At 39.4% G+C, this 23,174-nt stretch overlaps 1 protein-coding gene across 1 annotated transcript; it reads right to left on the bottom strand.

Annotated features, from left to right (window-relative positions):
- Positions 1 to 20,416: 20,416 nt before the first annotated feature.
- Positions 20,417 to 22,751, bottom strand: LOC104599054 (exopolygalacturonase-like). Its single transcript, XM_010261422.3, has 4 exons — positions 22,364 to 22,751; positions 21,732 to 22,040; positions 21,336 to 21,625; positions 20,417 to 21,214 (listed from the first exon to the last, which is right to left on the bottom strand). Exons 1-4 carry the CDS (start codon positions 22,694 to 22,696, stop codon positions 20,740 to 20,742), a joined length of 1,407 nt encoding a protein of 468 aa, XP_010259724.3. The 5' UTR covers positions 22,697 to 22,751; the 3' UTR covers positions 20,417 to 20,739.
- Between the last annotated feature and the right edge of the window lie 423 nt (positions 22,752 to 23,174).

Here is a 23,174-nt window from a genome sequence, read left to right as displayed (position 1 = left end):
CTGCCTCTCTATCGCAGTCGTCGCTGTCAGAGCTGAGGCGGCGGGTGTAGGGGATTATTGCAGAGTACGGCTCTGCCAGGCAAGGGGCCGCCTGGCGAGAGATGTGGGCGCGAGTCTCCAGATCTGTCAGGTACGGTTGGCAGGCAGGAGATATTCATGCGATACGCCAAACTGCTCTTCTGTACCGAGCTACCCTACAAGTGGCAAGTTGCCCGGGGGAGCTCTGCCGAGCTCCTTGGGCTATGCCGAGCTACATGTGGCGAGCTCTGCCGAGCTGCTTAGCTCCTTGGTGGCGAGCCCCTTGGAGAGCTACCTAGCTCCTTGGCGAGCTCTTTGGTGAGCTACCGAGCTCCTTGGCGAGCTCCTTGGTGAGCTACCGAGCTCGTGGGGTATGCATGTCGAGTTTATAGGTGGGCGTCTTATGGGTTACCAGGTCGGCTAGTTCGGGTCGTGTGCCAGGCTGATCCAGGTCGGCTAGGTCGGCCAGGTTGGATCATGTGCCAGGCTGATCCAAGTCGGCTAGGTTGGCCAGGTTGGATCATGTGCCAGGTTGATCCAGGTCGGCCAGGTCGCGCAGGCTGCGCCAGGCAGTGCGCAGGCCGCGCGCCAGGAAGCGCGCAGGCCGCGTGCAGGCCGCCTCAGGCCGGGTGGGACACCAACTTGGTAAGTTGTTGCCTGGGTGTCGCCTAGTTGTCACAAGGTGCCACGTGTCACAATTTCACTAGAGGGCCAAATCTGCCCTCATCATTTTCCCCCCACTCCCGAGTTGAGAGTAACTTAGTGAAGGGAGTATTCTTCTTTTGGCCTATAAGTCGACGAGCTAGTAAGTGCCGATCCAATTCCTTAGGCCTTGGGAGTCGTTTGTATATGGCGAGATGCCTGCAAGTAGCGAGTTGCCTATAAGGTGAGGAGGTCTCCGCCAGTTCATTAGTATAGCCCTTAGGCTCTGGGGGCAACTTATAGTTCACTTTTGCTGATTTTGCCCATGTTGAGGAAGCAACTGGGTATTTAGCAATAATGTGACCCGTAGGCTTTGGGAGTGACTTGTAGTCCACTCTTCTTGACTTTGCCCATTACAAAGAGGCAACTGGGTCTTATGCAGTAATGTGACTCGTAGGTTTTGTCTGTGAGGTTCCGAGCTACCTGTGAGGTGTCGGGCTGATCAGGTGCCGAACTGACTAGGTGTTGAGCTGCCTGTGAGATGTCGGGCTGACTAGGTGCCGAGCTGACCAGGTGCCGAGCTACCTGAGGTGTCGGGCTGACCGGGTGTCGAGCTACCTGTGAGGTGCCGAGATGACTAGGTGTCGAGCTACCTGAGGTGTCGGGCTGACCGGGTGCCGAGCTACCTGTGAGGTGCCGAGCTACCAGAGGTGTCGGGCTGACTAGGTGCCGAGCTACCTATGATTGTGCTGCATCAGCCTCGTAATGCCAGTCACCCACTCCTATAAGAAGCTACTAGGAGCTCGACCTTCGGGGGTAGCAGTACTAACTTTAGGTCACCAGCTCACACGGGAGCTTTGGAAGGCTCGACTAGCAAGGGAGCCTATGTAGTCTGTTGGCCGCCAACTCCCTCGGAAGCCATGAAGAGCTCATCTTTGTAGAGGGGACCTTGCGGAGAGGACTGATGAGGTTTTATTTGAATTGAAAGTAAAGTTGGTAGAGCTGTTTAGTCTGCTGGCTCCCTGCATAGTCTTTGAGTTCATAAAAAAGGTAAATTATAAAGCGAGAGCTTCAATTTCTAAAAAGTGAGGACTTAGCTTTCTATGAGAAGAGGACTTAGGTTTTGTAGGATGAGAAATTAGCTTTTGTAGGATGAGAACTTAGCTTTTTGTAGCGTGTTCCCATAGACGGTGCCAATTGATGTAACTGGTTTTGGTCATGTATCATTTTTTGTGATGTATCAATTTTTTTTGGCTAAGTGCCTCGTCATTTGACTTGCACCTAAGAGAGGATGGTGGAGCTCCCTGGTGGTGAACTGCCTGGTGGTGAGCTACTTGGTGACGAACTCCCTGGTGGTGAGCTACCTGGGGACGAGCTCCCTGGTGGTGAGCTACCTGGTGACGAGCTACTTGGTGACGAGCTCCCTGGTGGTGAGCTACCTGGTGACGAGCTCCCTGGTGGTGAGCTACCTGGTCAGCTAGTGACGAGCTCCCTGGTGGTGAGCTACCTGGTGACGAGCTACCTGGTGACGAGCTCCCTGGTGGTGAGCTACCTGGTGACGAGCTACTTGGTGACGAGCTCCCTGGTGGTGAGCTGCTTGGTGAAGAGCTCCCTGATGGCTAACTACCTCCCTGATGGCTAACTGCTTGGGGGAGAGCTATGCCGAGCTGTGGAGAGCTATGCCAAGCTGAGGAGAGCTATGCCGAGCTGCTTGAGCTATGCCCAACTAGGGAGAGCTACGCTGAGCTGGGGAGAGCTATGCCGAGCTGGGGAGAGCTATGTCGAGCTGGGGAGAGCTACACCGAACTCCCTGATGGCGAACTACCCGGGGGAGAGCTATACTGAGCTCCCTGGTGGTGAGTTACCTTGGTGGACTTGTCATTTGACCTGCTCCTAGGCGTTCTGTAACTCAAGAGGATGGTGGAGCTCCCTGGTGTAGCGCAACCCAACTGCCCTCTGCATCAGGTGATCTCCTCTCCTTTGTAGGCAGCGAGAGTTGAGGGACCTGCGAGAATTCCATCTTTTCCTCCTCTTTGTAGGCGGTGGGAGCTGAGGAACTTGCGAGAACTGAACCAGGGGGCCTGGGGGTATTTACCTGGCGGGGACTCTCCGATGCCTAAGTTAGCACTCTGATTGTCGAGAGCTTGAAGATGATATTAGAGGAATGAGAGAGCTAGAGAGCAGGGATTACCTCCATTTTTTCCTTCTCTCCCCCTCCCCCTTGCCTTTAGGGGTTGGAGTCCTTATTTAGCGGTGTCCTGTCAAATCAGGCGTGACCGCCTCTGTCAAGTTAGGTACAACCACCTCTGTCTCTCTACCGCAGTCGTCGCTGTCAGAGCTGAGGCGACGGGTGCAAGCAATTGTTGTAGAGTACGGCTCTGCCAGGCAAGGCTCCGCCTGGCGAGAGACGTGGGCACGAGTCTCCAGATCTGTCAGGTACGGTTGGCAGGCATGAGATATTCCTGCGATACGCCAAACTACCCTTCTGTACCGAGCTACCCTACAAGTGGTGACCTGCTCGGGGGAGCTATGCCGAGCTCCTTGGGCTATGCCGAGGTCTTTGGTGAGCTACTGAGCTCCTTGGTGAGCTACCGAGCTCGTGGGGTATGCATGCTGAGTTTATCGGTGGGCGTCTTATGGGTTGCCAGGTCAGGTCGTGTGCCAGGCTGATCTAGGTCGGCCAGGTTGGATCATGTGCCAGGTTGATCCAGGTCGGCTAGGTCGCGCAGGCCGCGCCAGGCAGCACGCAGGGCGCGTGCAGGCCGCGCCAAGCAGCACGCAGGGCGCGTGTAGGCCACGCCAGGCCGGCCAGGCTGGGTGGGACACCAACTTTGTAAGTTGTTGCCTGGGTGTCGCCTAAATGTCACGAGGTGCCACGTGTCACAATTTCACTAGAGGGCCAAATCTGCCCTCATCACCTTGTAATAGAGGCTAGGCTGAACCCATGTAGCTTATGTGGAGATCAATGATAGGGTCCCATGCCATACAAAGAGAGCCAAGCTAGATAGCATTAAAAGGAAATGAGCCTGAAAGCTTAATGGGCCTAAAGCCTATTTCGAATTGGGTTAATTGGATTAATTAAATAGGGGCGAATTTGGGTATGGATCAACGGATAAGGACACTTCTAATTGGATTAATTAAATCGGGGTGAATTTGGGTATGGATCAATAGATAAGGAAACTTCTAATTGGATTAGGAAAAGCTGATTCTGATCTGTAGATAAGATAAGGGATAAGCCTTATCACTTAAAGAGTTTAAATCCAAATAAAGATTTGGATTAGAAAATTTGTAATTGGATTAGGAGAAGTTGATCCTGATCCGTAGATAAGATAAGGGATAAGCCTTATCACTTAAAAAGTCTAGATCCAAATAAAGGTTTGGATCAAGAAACTCCTAATCAGATTTGGAGATTAACTCTTTAAGGTTTATCTAAAGGAGGATGGCAAATTGGAATTAGACACACAGTTTGATTGACTTTTCTGCATTCAGTTCTCTTTCTCTCTGTTCTTGCCACCCTACCCTGTTTGGTCTCCACCTCTTGGAGTGATCAAGATTGGATTTTGCTATTATTTCTTGTGCAAGAAATAATCTTGAAGCTGTGCTCCCATCCCTACACAATTCTTGCTAAAGAATTGGGATTCTTGCTGAAGAATCCACTTGTTGATCCTGTCTCATCCTAAGCTATGTCATTTTCAGTGGAGGAAGGATTTTGTACCATTTTTGGGCGTGAACAACGTTGGGAGGAGCTTTTTGCGTGGATCCTGCATCAGGTATTTCTCTCCCTAATCTTGCTTTTAGATTTGGTCTGATTTTGTTTCAAGAATAAATCTTGAAAAATGCAGTTTTTCTAAATTAGGGAATATGATTCCCATGTGGGAGAAAGAAATTTTTGAAAATTTGCCCAGCCACCCTGCATGATTCGGCCATCCATATGATGGATCTCCCATCCCTTCACTTCATTCTATGAGTCTTTTAAAATATCCTCAGAAAATGATTAATAGTGTTGAAAAAATTACTAGAGATTTTTGGTGGGGTGTTTCTAACTCTCGGAGTCATCCTTATTGTTGGTGTTCTTGGCATAAAATTACCCTACAAAAGCTTTTAGAGGTTTAGGGCTCAAAAATATGAAATTCGTAAATCTGGCCCTCCTTGGCGATATCTAAATGAGCAACGCAATTTATGGGTTCAAGTTTGGAAATCAAAATATTTAAAACACCATAATCTCATACCCTATTCAACTACTTCCTCATGCTTAATTTACTGGAAATCCATAAGCCCAAAAAATACGGAATTAGCTTTGGAGTGTGGTCACCTAGTAAACGAAAATTCCTCTTTCTTTGTGGACCAAGTACCCTAGACACAGTCACAATGAATTCTCTTGGATTCCTTTCCCTTTGACTCCTCATATGAGAAATATGAGTATTTCAAATCTCCTTACCTCGGGTTAGTGGAAACCGACCCTATCTATTCCTTGTTCTCACCTGAGGAAGCTGCGAAAATTTTAAGAACTCCAATCTTCCCTTCGAATAATGAAATCACTTGAATTTGGGCTGTTCATAAATCAGGAAAATTTACAGTAAAAGAGAACTACAAAAGAAACCAGCAATAGTATCTCCCACATCTTTCCTCCCATCTCAAATTTTGCTTAACAAAAATATGGAAACTCTCTATTCCCCCTAGATATCAATTATTCTTTTAGAGAGTTCTTAACAATTTTCTTCTGGTAATGGACTTGGTTTGTGTTAACCCTCAAGATATACTTTGTGTTCTTTGCAATGAAGCAATAGAATCCTTTTCGCATCTTTTTATTGATTGTCAATATGCTCAAGCTATTTTCTGCAGCCCCCTAGAACTTACACCCCAATAATATATTTCAAGGCTCCTAGGTCATTTGTATTATAAATAACCTTTGTACTCTAATTGGAGACAATAAATTATTTTTACAAATTTTAGGGTGGATTGCTATTGCTATTGCTTGTTATTATATTTGGTATACCTGTAATAAGAAATGTTTCAGAAATAGACAAATACTTCCCCAAACCATCATTAGTATAATAAGGCAAACAGTCCAACATACCCCCGGTTTATCAGAAGGATTCTCAAGGTGTTGATGTGTTATCTACTGCTCCAATGTTTCAGCTGCCTGTCAACAGATCTACGGATTTAATTATCTTTACTGATGCAGGGAAAATTTCTGACTTGCTACTCAGTTTTGCCATTATCATTCTTTCAAAGAATTTATTCTGTTTAAAAATTATTGGAGGCCAAACCTCTACCACTACCTCTGTTGATCAAGCTGAACTTTTTGCTACCATGCAGGCCTTAACGAAAATTCAGAGCTGGAATTGTGAAGATATTTTCATATGTTCGGATGCTCAGAAGATAGTGCAGGTTATACAGAGGACGATTGATCTGCCCTAGTCGTGCCATTGGCTTTTCTCAAAGACCAGGAACTTAATTATGAACATTTCAAAAGTTCAGTTTTATTATGTAAATTGAACTTTTAATAGCCCTGCCCATACGGTGTCCCAAATGGCTAAATTGCACCCTCAATCTTTTTTTTTTTTTTTGGTTATGGATGACTATCCTATTGGGACTCCGAAGGCTAAGGACTTTGTTATGGATTGAGTCATTGAGGGAGAATCCAAGCCTGACCCTAAGACTTACATCATGGGCTCGGGCCTGGCCCAACCTAAGGTAAAGATTGAGTTTATCAATCCAATCCAACCTAAGTTTAGCCCAATACAACTGATGCCGAGTTTGGGCTTGGTTGGGCCTTGCCGATTGACTGGCTTTTGTAAACCTTTTCTATTATCTAACTTGGGAGTGAAATTATTAATGGTGCTTGCAATTTTTGTGGCGGATAACATTTTAAAAAATTATTCATTTGCTAAGCAAGTTTGGTTGACTTGACTGTTTACAAACTGGTTTGGTCGGCCCTAGTGATTTGGATAATAGTGTTAGAGAATGGTGGGATAATTTGGAAAATGATAAAAATGATGCTAGGCAGGTAAGAGAAAAAATGTACATTCATCCTTTGGTTTATTTGGAAAAATAAGAATGATAAAGGTGAAGAAATCAAAGTTAATGGCTCTTGTGCCATTGCTTGCATCGCTAGAGACATGCAAGCTTGGGGAAGTTTTAAAAGTCAAAACCTATTCCATTGGTTTCACTTTCATTAATCTTATGTGAAGCTTGGGTTGCGTGGGAGGCCCATAATATTGTTCATAATTACAGGGATCATCCAATTTTTATTGAGGGGATTCTCTTCTGATCATATCATGCCTCGAAGAAATTTGAAGCGCCGTGGAGACTGAAGACTTATTGAGGAGTAATGGAGAGATCGGGTGAGCATCTGGACTATGGGGTGACGTATCATCAATCATATCTTCCGTGAAGTTAATTGGCAGATTGGGCCGCTTGGGAGGCTATTTCCTCTCTTATTATAAATACTGAATAAATGCATATATATACATATGTATGTATGTATGTATGTATGTATGTATGTATGTATGTATGTATGTATGTATGTATGTCTGTATGTATATGCACAGAGAGATTGGTTTAGAGAAAATTTTCTATGAAAAGGTGATGAATCAGACTTCATGGACAATTTTAGCATGGTAGGGCATAATTTCTTACAGAATAAACATGACTTATGACTAGTTATCAAGATTGATTGTACGAGGAGGAAAGGACTCAGAGCCTAATGGTTTGAAAGTGGTATTTTGGTACAATAATCTGCAGTCAGGACTCCATTGTAAGCTTGATAAGAATCAGTAGCTTCCTTTTTAGGGGCAATTTGAATCTGCAGGTGACCATGTGAATGCAGTTCAGTTGGAGATCTCATTCTCATTCTCATCCGCTCCACATGCTCCTCCAGTACAGTAAAGCCTAAGTCTTCCATCCCAGCTTTAACAAGGTTGGCTTTGGCTGCAGGAACCATCTCTTAAGAGCTAGCTTGACCACAACAGTAATAGCTAAAAATGAAGAGAAACTAGCTTCGTTTCTATGTTTTTTACTCCCCCATCACAGGATCAATGAATTAAACGCTTTATATAGTACTCTCCTCCTTGAAAGAATCTTTAATCTTTTCAAATGGATAAGCCTCATTTCGTTGGTTTTGGTGGTCGGTTTACGTATCAACTATATAGATATTCCTTTTAGCTTCTGCGTACCTGTTTTATGAGATTATATTCGATCTCTCCGGGACCACTACTTCTTCCAACTTCTCTTTGCATCCAACCTCAGATTCTGTTCAATTAATAGTTTCTCTTTTCTTCTTCTTCTTCTTTTAATTTACGAGTACTGTTCAATAGGGTGAGCAAGCAAAACCAAAAGCCAGAAAACCAAACCGAATTGATGAAATCGAATTGAAAATTTTGGTTAATCAAATTTATCAATTTGGTATTTTTAAAAACCGAAGTTACCGATTTGATTTCCATTAACCAATATAAAAACTGACGCTTAATTGAACCGACAATTATATATATATTTATGTATGTTATATATTATATATATATATATATTATTTTTTATAGTATATAGTATATAATATATTATTGTTATGTTTGTGTCTTGAATTCTTTGTGGCGATCTGGTTCATGAATCCGCTCTAAATTAATTTTGAAAAAAACTCGAAGGTAAATTTTCATAGTGGTTTGTCGTGGATGCGTAATCACCATTAGGGGTGCGGCGGTATGGACGTGACCCATATTCATCTTATAGGTCCGAACCGAATACAAAGAGTTGTGTATTTCGAGGGTTTTCTCTCTTGTATACAGAGTTTGAGTTTTGTGAGAGACGAGTGACACATTGAGTGTATTTTGGGGCTTAGGCTTTTCCTATGAGGGTACAATTTCTGTTCCTCCATTGCCCATAGACGTAGGCTATAAGCTGAACCATATAAATGTGTGTGTATTTTCTAGGCTTGTTTCTCTTTATCTCTATTTTACTTTCAGTTTGGGTGACATTTGAATCTGTTTTCTTTGATTTTTCCTTAATAATTATTTATAATATAATATAATATTTTACATATATTTATATTTTTATTATATATTTATTTACAATATATTTTATAAAATAAAAAAAAAACCAACAAACTAAACTGACGATTAACCAAATTAATCAATTGGTTAACTGATTGACTTTATTTCAATTTTGATTACCGATTTTCCAAAAACCAATACTCTCGATTTGGTTTGGAATTTAGGCCCACGGTTCCGTGAGCCCCACTACCGTCCAATCAGTACCAATGTTTTGGTTGAAAGTGGTTGAACCACTATAATCTGATCATGTTTCCAGGTCCATTGATCTATTTGCTGGTTAGAAAAATGTTGGACTTGGTAAATGGCCTGGTACCCCGTCAGTATACCCTGTTCAGCATGTCATAATTACACATTAATTTTTATTCCAATTTTTTTTTTTTTGTTTTTAGTCATTTTTTTATGTTTTATTCAATACTATGATTATATAATATTAAAGAGCAGAGACATGCCCATTTTTTGTAAACTTTAATATATAATTTTCTTTATCTTTATGCATTTTTTTTCTATTATTCATTTATTTATTACATGACTCATGACATCGTGGGTTATCTAAAACGGAAATAAAAGTTCCATTTTCATATAATTAAGTTGAATTTGGCATTCTTTATTTTAAAGATTTATCTTTTTTTTACAGCAAAAATAAAATAAGTTCTTAAAATAAGAAATTCCGAAAAAAAAAAGTTCTTAAAATAAGGAATGCCAAATGCAATCTTAATATATTACCTTATTCTACTATAGATTAATTATTCGCAATGGGATCTCCTGTAAGCAAAAACACTGTACACATAGCATCTAGCTGCATATCAAGAATATCACCTGTGCTGCCGTATATGTATGTTAAATTCAGAGAAATGGTCCTAATGTGCAGATAGATGCCCACACTAGTAAAATGTGTTCAGAATTTTTATTTGCAGGGAGATCCTGTTGCAAATAATTATGTATCAAAGCAGTTTTAGCATAAATAGTAGAGGAAGAAAACTTGCCTTTCTTTGGTTTGAAGGAAAAAGGTAGGGAAAGAAAGGGAAAGTAAGGAAACGTATATGAGGTTTGTAAAAATTTTCCTGTCTTTTCCTTCCTTTTCCTACTTTTTCTTTCAAACCAAATACAGCCTTAGTATATAGGGAACAAACATAAAAGTGCATTTTTTTTATTATGTATGTATGTATGTATGTATGTATGTATGTATGTATGTATGTATGTATGTATGTATGTATGCATATACGTATATATGTATGTATAGACAATTATGGTACAGAAATTTATCTAGCTCATATTGGCGAGGAATACATGGCTGGACTCGGTTTCACTATCATGTTATGGCACAGTGGATAAATGATAAGGAGAAAGTGTGATGTAGAATACTTTGGGTTAGTTCGTTTGTGGTGCAAATTTTATTTGCATTGGTGTAAATGCATGGGAGTGCAAATAAGAGTATGAATTCTGGTTTACTCTTTTTTCTTTTTGATTCCGTTCCATCTTATTTGTTTGTGGGAAGTAAAATGGTGAATGATGCAGTTACTACCTTATTTAAAGGCTTAATTTGAAATGAACATAAATATAAATATGTATAGTATAAATACATACAAAATAATACTAAATACAAGGTTTTGCACTCTACATATTTGTATTTGTATTCCTTCCAAACTGAGCCAAAAGAAATAGAGGTAGGGGTAATTTAAGAAAAAAGATAATATGGTTCTTATTTTATATGAGAGAGAATTGAAGTAAGAAGAAGATAATGCAAATTAATGAGACAAAAAAAAGTATAAATTTTGTGTCGAGTACAAATTATAATTAAACAAATGGATGCAAAATTGAAACCGGTGCAAATTTTATACTGTTCAGATTTGCACAGCAAAACATACAGTGCCTTTAGAGAAGATGGAGGCCCAAATAAAAAGGCATAGCAAGAGAACCGTTCTCTCATACATGCATTAAGCTGGATTTGAAAAAGAAGAAAGAAAAAGGATATTCAGAGAAGATGTGTTTTGTTTCATTTTCATATCCACTTCTACTGCGAGAATCCAAGTGGGGAATCCAAGAGGAAGGGATTGGAGTTGGGGCAGGACACGAATCCAAAAGAATATATATATTGGGAATAAAGTAGGGTTGTGGTGGTTCAAATGTGGAATAAAGTAGGGGGTGTTTGGTATAGTGGTGTTGTGTTGCTATTGTATTTTGAGTTAATCAAAACATATGTTGCCACATCGTGTATCGGTATATGTCATTTCTATTAGAAAAATGCATGTTGTGAAAAACAACATATAATTTGATGTTTTAAAAAGAAATAGCAATTTTAAATATGCTCAATGGCTAGAGATTTGGCTTGTCTTATTTATGAAGATAATTTGGGTTTACTCGTTCTTAGAATTAAATTAGTTTTTGTTAGGCTTTTTTGCTTTTTTCTTTTATTGGGTGGGCCTGAGATAGTGAGGGAGAGCTATGTATGATTGGGCTATGGGGCAAGGTGGGTTAAGTCTTCCCCTGTTATTATAAGTTTTTGTTAGGCTTTTTTGCTTTTTCTTTTATTGGGTGGGCCTGAGATAGTGAGGGAGAGCTATGTATGATTGGGTTATGGGGCAAGGTGGGTTAAGTCTTCCCCTGTTATTATAAGTTTTTGTTAGGCTTTTTTGCTTTTTCTTTTATTGGGTGGGCCTGAGATAGTGAGGGAGAGCTATGTATGATTGGGTTATGGGGCAAGGTGGGTTAAGTCTTCCCCTGTTATTACAAGTTTTTGTTAGGCTTTTTTGCTTTTTCTTTTATTGGGTGGGCCTGAGATAATGAGGGAGAGCTATGTATGATTAGGTTATGGGGCAAGGTGAGTTAAGTCTTCCCCTGTTATTACAAATTTTCTTTTTCAAAATGGTTAATAAAATTTGTATTGACCAATCCAGAACGTTTTCAAAATTTGAGACTAAAAAATCTATCACAATTTGTATCTAAAAAGTCTTCCCCTGCCACCCCTCCACTTAGAATAAAATTTGAGACTAAAAAAAAAATAACAATTTGTATTGACCAATCCAGAACGTTTTCAAAACATTTCAAATAGAAAAATCTATCACAAATTTATATGGATCAACCTAAAATGCTACGGCAACACAACACCACTGCACCGAATCCCCCCAAAAGGAGAGACTAAGTGATGTGGCTTGTTTCAACTTCTAAACAACTGAATGCTCCATGAGGGGGTAGTGTTGAATAAAATGGAATACTGAAATACCAATCTCCCTGTCATAGGAATTCGACTGATTTAGCCAATCTTTTGGTACCCAATAGTAGATCTAAGCCACTAAAATGGTCTTCCAAGATCAATGAATCAAACGAACTATCATGACATCATTTGAACGGTTAAATTAGTTGACTGATCTTGACTCTTTAGAATTCTATTTTTAGGCCTAAATCTTAGGTGTTATTCGGTACATCTATCACTTTATTTAATTTGGCTTTTTTTTTTTTTTTTTCTTATAAAACCTGCTGCTTTACTTGAATAGCCAAGATGAATCAAAATATTGGTACATTAATTGCCTGGGTGACTGAGATCAATTCTTTTGCGGCAGAAGTCCATTTTAGTAGCCTAAACTTTTGCATTGTTTTGATAATAGTTTCATGGGTTCAGCTATGATACGGAAAAGATATCATATCCGAAAAACTCTTGACCAATCAACTGGAATCATAAATCAGATGCTATTTATCGAAATTCATAAGTGGGTTTTGATTGGTCAAAATTAATTAAGTTTTAATACATCATCTGGATGGTTGAAATTAATGTACTAAACCTAAGAGACCACTTTGATGACCTAAATTAAATGTATGGATTAATATTATACAGTTGAACCTTTCTAAGATAAACACAACTTTTTGGTATTTGTATAATTGGGCCTTCTTAGAGAGAGAGAGAGAACAAATATTACACATAACTGACACAATATAGTTTTGATTATACACATAACTGATACAATATTACAGCACTATGTAATCTATGAGGAGGCACTACTACATATATATATAGGTAGGAGAAGATAACATGACCAACAAGGAGAATTCAATAAGCCTTGCGACCGTGAGGCCCGTTTCTTGGACCAAAGTCCATAATCTGAACTCTACCATACTCCTTTGCCGACAGTCTGCAGTCTATTATCTCATCTGGTGATTGGGCTGCTGGAACAGCAAGAGAGGAGCCACCTCCCACAGCAGCAGAAGCTGCTGCTGCGGGTTGAGCAACCATTCTCTTCCGGCCACCACCTCCAACATAATCCAACATGTCAAAGGCCTCCTTCCCTAGTTTCACAAGATCGGATCGGCCTGGTGCCATTCTAATATTCAAACTATGCAGAGATAAATCAGAGTATCTCTTTCAAGGTGCAAGGAGTGTGTGTTGGCTCATGGTGTCTTTTATAGATGAATGCAGAGTGTTATTGTTTCACCTTCTTCCCAATCTTGGTCTTTACCTACTGAATATTAGGAGGGTATAGGGTAGTGGTCCTTACATAACCCATTGATGAGGAAGGAATATTCCTATGTGGCTTTTCCCTCAATCAACCCTAATGCTGTGTTTGGCTTGATAGAAAATGGGAGAGCTATATTAATTTCTATCAACCAAACATATAGCACCTGAACCCCAACCACCAATTGGATGGTAAATTATGGTCAAAAATTAAATAATGGGATTTGTGGCCACCCCAACTAGGGGTGTCAATGGACCGGTTTTGGATTAGACCCTGTCGAAATCAAAATCAATTTGGACAGATTGGATAGATCAATAAAACATATTGAACTGAACCAGTCCAAACTTAATGCATGGTTCAAGGTATTTATTAGGTTGGATTGAACCAATATTTGGCCCATCGATAGAAGATAAGGACATAGGTGTCAATGAATCAGGTTTGAGTTGGAACCAATCTAAATTAAAACCAAATTGAACAGATTGGATGGTGTAGACAATGAATTGGACTGGTCCAAAATGGTCTAAAGTATTCATCGGGTTGGATTGGACCTAATCTGCCTTCAGTAATGAACTCATACTAAACTACATCAAATCCAGTCCAATTGACACCCCTAACCCTAACCATGCCTTTACCTTTTCTCCAACTCTCCTCAATATATAGAAGAGAATCTCTATTCAAATAAAGCCAAAGAAAACCAATAGTTGCATGGATCGCAAACCAAGATTTGCATTCAAATAGAAAAGGAAAAAAAGTTGTGGACAGGTGCCATGAATTTAAACTAGACGTAATGAGTAGAGGTTGGATCAATATTGACTGTGTTGTAATAAGCAGTTAGTGGGGAATCCCTTTAATTTCCAAACACTTTGCCTACCTGGAATGCTTACTCTCTACATATATCCTAGCTTTTTGAAAGCTAGTTAATTGGAATTGTTTCTCTCAATTAGAGAGACTTTCCAAGATGCCAAAAGTAGTTTGGATGTAGGTAACACCGCAGCAACCAGATTCCTCTTTATCTTCGAGGTATGGGGAGAGAGTATAAAGTGGAGCTACCTTCTTCTGCCAATGTCATCAGGAGATGGGTTCAGGTCTCAGGTGTAATAAATCTGACTATGGAATCAACCCAATGACCCAAATCTTATAATTAAAATTGTACAATGAACACATAAAAACATGAAAACCAACAAATATTTTGAAAAAAAAAATATGACAAAAGGTAAATCACTTTTTATTTTTTTCATTTATAAAAGTTAACTCTAGATGCAAGTGCAACCACCTTAAATTTTATTAACCATTATCGAGGTAAATCACTTGTTTAACACTTTGTTATACATACATACTGACATATTAACTATCAATAGATACAATATTTAAAGGAAAATAACACACAGTCTTGCCGATTAATAAATAGTTCAACAAGATGGATAAGGGTCTAGATTTATCAGGGATTTTTCTTTTTGAAATCTGAAACCCTAGAGATCTCTAAGACCATTAAGTGTCTAAGCAGTGGATCAACCGGCCCAACTAACCATTCAATTCAGCCAGCTATCTTATCCAACTAGATCTGTTGCTCGCCACTGTGTTTAATTAGACCTGTTCATGGCCGGGTTTGAATTTGGCTTTTATCAAAATTCTAATGGATCCGACGGAAAGCTCAAGTCTGAGATAGTGTAAAGTTGGGCGCCCGTGAATAACAGGCTTATGTTTAACGGATTACTTAACTATTCATGATTGACACGCCAATGTTCCGTATGAATGGATCTGAGCTCCTAAAATTTTGAACTGACAACTGCATGTCTATTTAGACTAAGGATGTGTTAAGTACTGTGATAATAGAAGTGTGGTGCATTCCAGTCTACTACGCCCCTTTGTGTTGAGTTTGAAATGGTATGCTTTGGATTTGGAATACACTACAAGTTCGGTATTGTGGTTACGTGGTAAGTTTGAATAGTTTCTTGAGATGATGTCAGAGTTGTTTTGACTAAGTGATCTAGTGCTTGATCCTTGTTGTCTCTATTATAACAGATTAAGTTTAAGGGCAAGACATGGATGGGCAGACCTATGCTTATCCACACCTTAAGCACAATAAACTTTTATTTGAAAGGCGTGTTAAACAATAAAAAACTATTCAATAACCTCAACAAATAATGGTTCTTTGATATTCTAGAACACAATATTTTGGGGTGGTTTAAAATTCCAGAACCACTGGCAATTGTTTCATATCGAGCAATGAGCTGGAACACATTTTTACTCTTAGAACATCTGGATGCTATGTTGAAGGTTTCGACTCTGACCCTAGCCCGACCTAAAATCCTTGATTCCTCAACCCTATCCCAACCTGATCCAATTCGAAGCTGTTGTTGATATCCATTAAGGCCCCGTTTATTTTTTGGTAAGTTATTTATCCAAGCAAGTGTTTTTTAGGAAAGACTTACCTGGGTAAGTGTATTTACCCATGTTCTTTTATTTTTCATATAAATAAGGCGATGACCATTTTAACCATAAAAATATATTATTAAAAGGGACATTTTTGTCCCATTCAAGTGTTGGTAATTTTCTCCCAGGTGGGAAAGTTATTTACCCACCTAGGAGATGGGTACCACTTATCCGAGTAAGTGATACTCAGGAAAATAAATTTTCCCTGGTCCCCACATAAATATGAAAAAGAACATAGGATTCTTGGTCAATGGGAATCAAAATTCCATTGACCAGCTTTCCCCACTCTTAAAATCTAGAAAAAGAATGCCCCTGAAGTAATAAAAGGGAACAATAATATTTTGATTTTCATTGCAATTTGTACGACAAAAATAAAAATAAGCATGCAATAAGAGATGGATGCTTTGATCTTTGTTGACACTTTTATAGCAGTGGCAAGATGAGTGACTGAGAACTGAGAACAGTGGGAAGTAGGGGTGTCAATTGGACTGGATTTGGTCCAGTCCAATCCAGTCCAATGTGAGTCCAATATAAATGGATCAGGTCCAATCCAATCCAATGAATGTTTTTGGACCAATTTGGACCAGTCCAATTCAATGTCTGGACCATCCAATATGTTCAAATTCATTTTAATTTAGATTGGTTTCAACCCAAACCCGATCCATTAACATATATATTCTTATCTTGTATTAATGGACCAGATATTGGCTTCATCCAACAATCCAATATAAATTTGTTACGATTGATCAGGTCCAATCCAATCTAATAAATATTTTGGACCAAATTGGTCCAATCCAATCTGTCATATTGGTCCGTCTAATCCATCCAAAATTGATTTTATACTGAACTGGGTCCAATCCAAAACCGGTCCATTGACACCCTTAATGGTAAGGTGAGAGATTGAGAGTTGAGAGCAGTGATAAGGTGATACATTGTTTTGTATTAATTGTACGAATTTGTACTTATCTTTGTCTTTTTTGGGGTTGAGTTGAAATGACGAGGATGTGTGCTGATTTGTTGGGCTCTGGAGGAAGGTGGGCTACATCTTATGAAAAGATTACCCTCGACTAGCATCGCAGAACAGTTCAACGACCCACCAGTGATTTTTGAATACGCAGGTGTATTAATCAGGTACCGGTTTGATGTGATATTTTATCTTTTTCACTACACACTGGTGTGCTCAATAATCACTGGGAGTCGCTGAGTTGTCCTTCAATGTTGCTCGTAGGTAATATTAACTCCTACATATTCCCCTATGATTTTCTTCCTCCCTATTGATAGTGGTTAATAAAATTTAAGGTGGTGATTCCTCCACTTGAGTAAACTTAGGCTGTGTTTGGTTTGAAACAAAAAGTAGAAAAAGAAAAGAAAAACATATATAAGGTTTGTTCAGATTTTTTTGCATTTCCCTTTCTTTCTTTGTATTTTTTTTTTTCAAATCAAATACAATCTTAAGGGTCTAAAAAAAGAAAAAAATGTTAATACATCAAGCAATGGCAACTGGTGAGGGTAATCTGAGGCAACAACTAAGAGGAAAGTGTGCGGAAGCAACTTGTGAGATACTTAGGCATAGTGCAGTAGGAATAAGCCAAGAAGAAAAGAGTTTGAAGAAAAAATTAAGACCCCGTTCGCTTTTTGGTAAGTTATTTACCCATGTAAATGCATTTATCTGGGTAACTTTTTCTTGGGAAGCACTTATTTGGGTAAGTGCATTTATCCATGTTCTTTTATTTTTTAGGTAAATAAGGTAATGACCATTTTAATCATAAAAATCCATTATTAAAAGGGGCATTTTTGCCCCATTCAAATGTTAGCAGTTTTTCCCTAGGTGGGAAAGTTATTTATCCACCTAGGAGATGGGTATCACTTACCCAGATACACAGGAAAATAAACATTCTCTGGTCCCCACATAAATATGAAAAATGAACATGGAATTCTTGATCAATGAGAACTAAAATCCCATTGACCAACTTTTCCCTCTCCCAATAAAACGTTAGGATTATTAATGTTTGAGGTTTAAAGCAAATAAAAAATGATTACATATATCTGGACCACGTGATCACATATTTTGATATACATTAAGGCTATGTGTATAGTTTGAAAGAAAAGATAGTTAAAAATTGGGTTGGGTCAAGTTGCCTTTGCCTTCATTTTACTACCTTTTTATTTCAAACCAAACACAGCATAAAAATCTGAGTGCGGGGGTTTAATCCTAACCTAACGCAAAGTGATGTTGGGTTCATAAAATTCAACCCTAAGCCTAATCCAATCATTAATCTAACCCAACATGTCATTTTTGGATTGGATTTGGGCAAATCTGACCCAAGTTGCAGCCAAACTAGCACGGGAAATTGATCAAAATGCCTTGCGTGGCCCTTTCTTTTTTGGACCATGGCCTATAATTAGCGTCTAGCATGTCAATGGTTTATAACACCTCTTTTGGTGATTGAATATGTACAGCTGGAGCAACACCACCATCATCAGCACTAGAGGCTGGTTCAATAATCACTTTCTCAACACATGGCTGATTGTATCAAATGGTTATCTTCCAATGTTAGTAAGTCATCTCACGTGCCATTTTAATCCATTAAAGCAGTGTTTGGGAGTGTTTATTTGAAAAATGAGTGCTTATTAAGTAAATGCTTAAAAATAAATTCATTCTATTAAGTGTTCATGAATGTTTGATGAAAAAGTACTAATAGGTATTTTTAAAATGACATGGCTGGCCAAGATAGGCCAGAAAGGAAATCACTTAAAAATAAGCTCATAATTTGGGCTTCTCTAATAAGTATTTATTTGGGTTTATTTTCCAAACGCAAATAAGTAGGGATGTAAACGTATCAGATCGGATTTGAATCAGCAACATTGTCATGTTAGCTCCGATCCGATTCGAAGATTTGATCACATCAAATAGGACTCAATTTGAATTTGAATCCTATTGGTAAATCGGATCTTCGGATCTGATTGATCCGACCTGTTTTTTTTAAATAATAAATTATTAAATGAAAATTAAAATATACTAATTTAAATAAAGTAAAAACAAAAAGTACAAGTATTTTTTAATTATTTTCATCATATATACATGTTTTTTATAAAAAATAAATAACAAATATATATATTATATATTTAGACAAAGTGAATGATAATGTTTGCAAAAGGTTTTAATAAATGGGATTTATCCAAACATAGAGTGTGACACTATACATTGTAGATAGGGGAAATGTCCTTCTTTATCGGGCAATGTTGTGATCATTATGGGCCGAGAGGTTAAGTGTAATTGACCATTATAATGTTGATTACTTAATGAGCTTTATCTTACTTAAGTCCATTATCCTTGGATTTTCATAGGATGACTGAATTCAATGATCATTTAGGTCTAAATGTTGAGCCAATATTGAACCCATAGTGATGTGCTCAGGGGTTCACTGTGTTTAGTAGTAAATTCAACTAAGCTTTTTCATAGAGTATAATTTGAATCCATGTGAACTTATGTGAGATCATTGTGGGGTCCCATGCCATACAAATCCGGCCTAAATTGCCCATGCAACACCTTGGGTTGTGAGCCTTTAAAGGAAATAGGCCTAAGACCTATAATTAATAAGATTAAGTAAACTGTCACATGACAATTGTCATGTGCTCTGGATCAAGTTTAGGTCTGGAAATGGGTTTGGAGCATCCATCATCTTAAATGGATAAGGCTTATTTCTTAATAGAGTCCCGATCCAAATTAAATTTGGATAATCTCCTAATTTGATTAGGAGAGTGCTCCATAAGAAGATAAAAAAAGAAGAGGGCGAACCAGACTAGAAGACCACTCTCTCTTGTTTTTTCTTCTTCTCTTTTGTCTTTCATGAAATCCTATCACGACATAGGCTTTTAAGGACTAATAGAGAACAATTTTCTTCCAATTTTTGCGAGAAAAATTTAGAAGAATTTCAGACTCACATTCCCTAGTTTGATCCGAACAGTTGGATTGCAATTTTGTTGAAAACGGTGTTGCTGAATCAGCTTCACCTATACACTGGGTCATCTTCAGTGGATGCTGGTTTTATGACTGATTTGAGCATGAATTTTCACATTGGGATATGCATTTGTGGTATCTGTATCAGGTACAAATCTCCCTTTATGTTTGATTTCAAATTTGGTTTGGTTCAGTGCATGACCTATCCTAAAAGTTGTAGTTTTGCAAAACAGAGGGAATTCGATTCTTAGAAGGAGTAGTAAATTTTTGAAATTTTGTCCAATCATCTAGTATGGTTCAGTCATTCATATGATTAACACTTGCAACAGACCCATTACATAATGCTTTGTCAACACATTGACATTCGACACCGACGCCCATCCTGGGTGTGAAGTGGATGCATGTCGGTAATCCCCAACTCCCAGTGGCATTAACCGTAGAACCGACTACCCAATGAATATCGCGTTTAGCCCTCTAATGTCCAGATTTGTCTCCCCTCTTGAGATCAATTAAAAATTTGAGTTCAAAACCTCTTTCGGTTCCTGAGTGCTTCTTCTTCTTTGCTCTAGTTGGACTTGTTTTAGAGTACCTGAACCTTAATGGGTTGCAAAAGCAGAGGTCCAGCGTTGTTGCCGCCGATCATCTATACGAGTTTTAACTTCTTTATAGAGTACCGACCCACTTTCCTTTTATTTAGTTCCCATTTGTTTCTAAATTTCATACTTACCTGGGTAATTGTATTTACGCAAGTAAATAAATTCACTTATTCATTTTCTTTTGATTTGATTCCTAAATAATTAATATAATAAAAGGTCAAATATAATGGGGCAAACTATTTTATAAACCACTTGGAAAATGGGAAAATCAAATTTCCAGATAAACAAACGGGACAAGAGTCATTTAATTTATTGATGACACTATTTTACATCAACACACGATCTTAGCCAAAAGGCGAGAAATGTATACATCCACACACTAATACTTTACAATAGAGAAGAGCAAGTTCTAATAAAGTAATAAATAGTTAATGTGGTGCGTATTGTTGAAATCGTGTGATGGAAGCTGCAGTGTCGGACGTAAAAATGGCGATTTCACTTTGTCGATCGGAGCATTGAACATTTTCCCGTCGCCGTGATCTCGCCACTTAATTATTAATTGCTTGCAGCTTCAAAGCCCCGTTTGCAGAGAGCAACTATCTACAAGGCTGTGGATTCTGTATCCCCCCGTAGCCTATTTGTGCATAAGAACATGTGGCCATGGCAGCCGTATCACGGCCCGCGTCGTTGGTTCCGGGTTCGTACTTTAAATTGACGTCGAACAGTTGAATACCTTTGCAGGGCACCGCTGGGCTGCAGTTGATCTTGACTGCAACCTGTGACGATGAGGTGCCTCTGATATTCTGGTATCGAATGTCGCTAAGCTTTACGTTGGAGGGATTAGTGTTACTGCAGTGAGACGTCGATGCACAGTATTGTTGATCGATGATGATGGGGTACCGAACATTCTTCATGACGACATTCTTAAACAATATGCTTGAAGCTTGGCTCGGCGGTGATCCTGGCCAGGTTTTAATCCTCAGGCCATTCTGTGTGTTTGCCAGAGTGCAGTTATTCACAGTGACCCCTTTTACGTCCTGCTCGTCGTCGTACTTGCCAAGGCTGCCCACGCTGTTGTGTCCCGTGATAAAACAAGCAATTAATGGCGTATAGATAGACACAGATCGATCGGTTGTTCCTTGTTAGTTAGCTAGCTAGCCAGAGCGACAGAGTTTGGGAATTAATTAATTACCTGATGCCATGTCCTGGGCCGCAGTAGACTTGGTTGATGTTGACATTGTTGGATCCTTGGCCGATGGAAATGCAGTCATCGCCTGTGCCGATGATGACGTTAGATATGGTGACATCAATGGAGCGACTGAGATGAATGCCGTCGGTGTTGGGGCTGTCTTCAGGGGCAGAGATCTGGAGATCTTGTACCGTAATGCTTTTGCCTTTTAAAATTACCATATGGAACGCTTTGCTATCCAGCAACTTGAGCTGCCCAACTTGTCCGTTGGTGACGGAGTTTAATTTCAGAGACTGCACCAATAGTTTAGTGTTAAAAGTTAAAACAATGAACGACCGGCCGGCGACCGGCGACCGGCCATCTCAATCTATCTGGGTTTAATATTAATTAATTAGTTACCGACGGAAGAAGCTGGCAGTAGGCGTTTTTGCTGCAGTCATTATACTTCCAGTCGGTTTTGCCTTGGCCATCTAAGGTCCCTCCTCCTGTAACAGTCAAGCCGTTCACGTGTTCAAACGAAATCCATTCAGGAGAAGGGTAATCGCTGACATCTATCACTGCTTTCAGATATCCCTTCACTTGAACAACAATGGGGCTTTTGCATGGACCTTCAAATATCACCTGCCCGACTAGAAATACTCCGTCAGGGATCAGGACCGTTGCTTTCGACCCCGATTGGCAAGCTGCATTCCATGTCTTCATAAATGCCTGCACCCACCCACACATGAACATGATTAATTTCATTTTATCATCATCATCATCATTTATTTGATAAAACCCACCTCGATCACATCATTAATTTGATCAATTCATTTCCGCTGCGTTTGTTTTCGGTGTAAAATTCTTTTTGCTTTACATGTTTATTTTCGATGTAAATCTCCTTATTGCGCGGTTGAATTTTAAATTTTTCAGAGTAAACTCTGAATTCTGAAACGTAATTATAAAATCTGCATGCCTTTCCAAATGCAGATGAAACACTTGAAATAATATGAACATAATTAAACACCTACGTAATACGTATCTCCACTAACCTGAACATTGTCGGTCCGGCCGTCCGGCTTAGCCCCGAAACTTTTGACGTTAAATATTGTACCGGCGTCACCACCCTGTTGGAAGCGGAAACGGTTAATTCGGCCATACCCATGGCGTTCAAGATGTTGTAAATGCCGACCATAACCCTGGTGTAAATGTTGTAAATGCCGGCCATAAGCATGATGATGTGAATGTTGTAAATGCCTTCCACCATGATGACCGTGACCATGGCGCAAATGTGCTCCATTGGCTGCGTATAATCCCAACAAAGATAAAGAAACCAAGAGAATAAAAGCTTTCTGCAGAGTAGTTCCTCCCATCTTCATCTTCATTGTGTTCTCAATCTCAAACCACTTGTCTTCTCTTTTCTTTCTTTGATTTGACGGGAGTCAAGTATTATTTATACGTCGTACGTTTAGCTAGGCAGGCCATCACAAAATCTATTTATAGTCACTCTATTATTTTTATTCGGTCCATCATCGATCTCCCCTCAAATTCAACCATGTTTATTGTAATGTAACCTCACCGCGGGATTCTTCTTCTCTCAACAACCTCCCAAGTTCCAACTATTGCGCTTCAACTTCTTTTCGGAGGAAAGAGATTTGACTTCTGATTCCGTCCTGAGCATGACGGCCGGAATTAGTTTGCGGTTCACTCACGCATCTCTCTATCTACAAACGAGCTGTTCCCACGTCCACCATATCCCCTCAATTAAGGGTGTCCATGGACCGGTTTTGGCTTTCGATTGGACCAATCTGGTCCAAGACATTTATTAGAATGGATTGGACCTGGTCCCATCGTAACAAATTT

Source organism: Nelumbo nucifera, chromosome 3 (assembly GCF_055504915.1).
Source record: "Nelumbo nucifera cultivar China Antique chromosome 3, China Antique-T2T, whole genome shotgun sequence".
In the NCBI taxonomy this organism is placed as follows: domain Eukaryota; kingdom Viridiplantae; phylum Streptophyta; class Magnoliopsida; order Proteales; family Nelumbonaceae; genus Nelumbo; species Nelumbo nucifera.
The sequence above is the reverse complement of the archived record's forward strand: the minus strand, read 5'-3'. Positions and strand labels throughout refer to the sequence as shown.

What these genes read in the sequence shown, in the direction of transcription:
- LOC104599054 (XM_010261422.3), bottom strand. Translation starts at nt 22,696, where the DNA reads ATGAAGATGAAGATGGGAGGAACTACTCTGCAGAAAGCTTTTATTCTC. An exon ending in GCCGGACCGACAATGTTCAG is followed by an intron (nt 22,041 to 22,363) that starts GTTAGTGGAGAT and finishes GGGTGGGTGCAG; the next exon opens with GCATTTATGAAGACATGGAA. An exon ending in GGCCCAGGACATGGCATCAG is followed by an intron (nt 21,215 to 21,335) that starts GTAATTAATTAA and finishes GGGACACAACAG; the next exon opens with CGTGGGCAGCCTTGGCAAGT.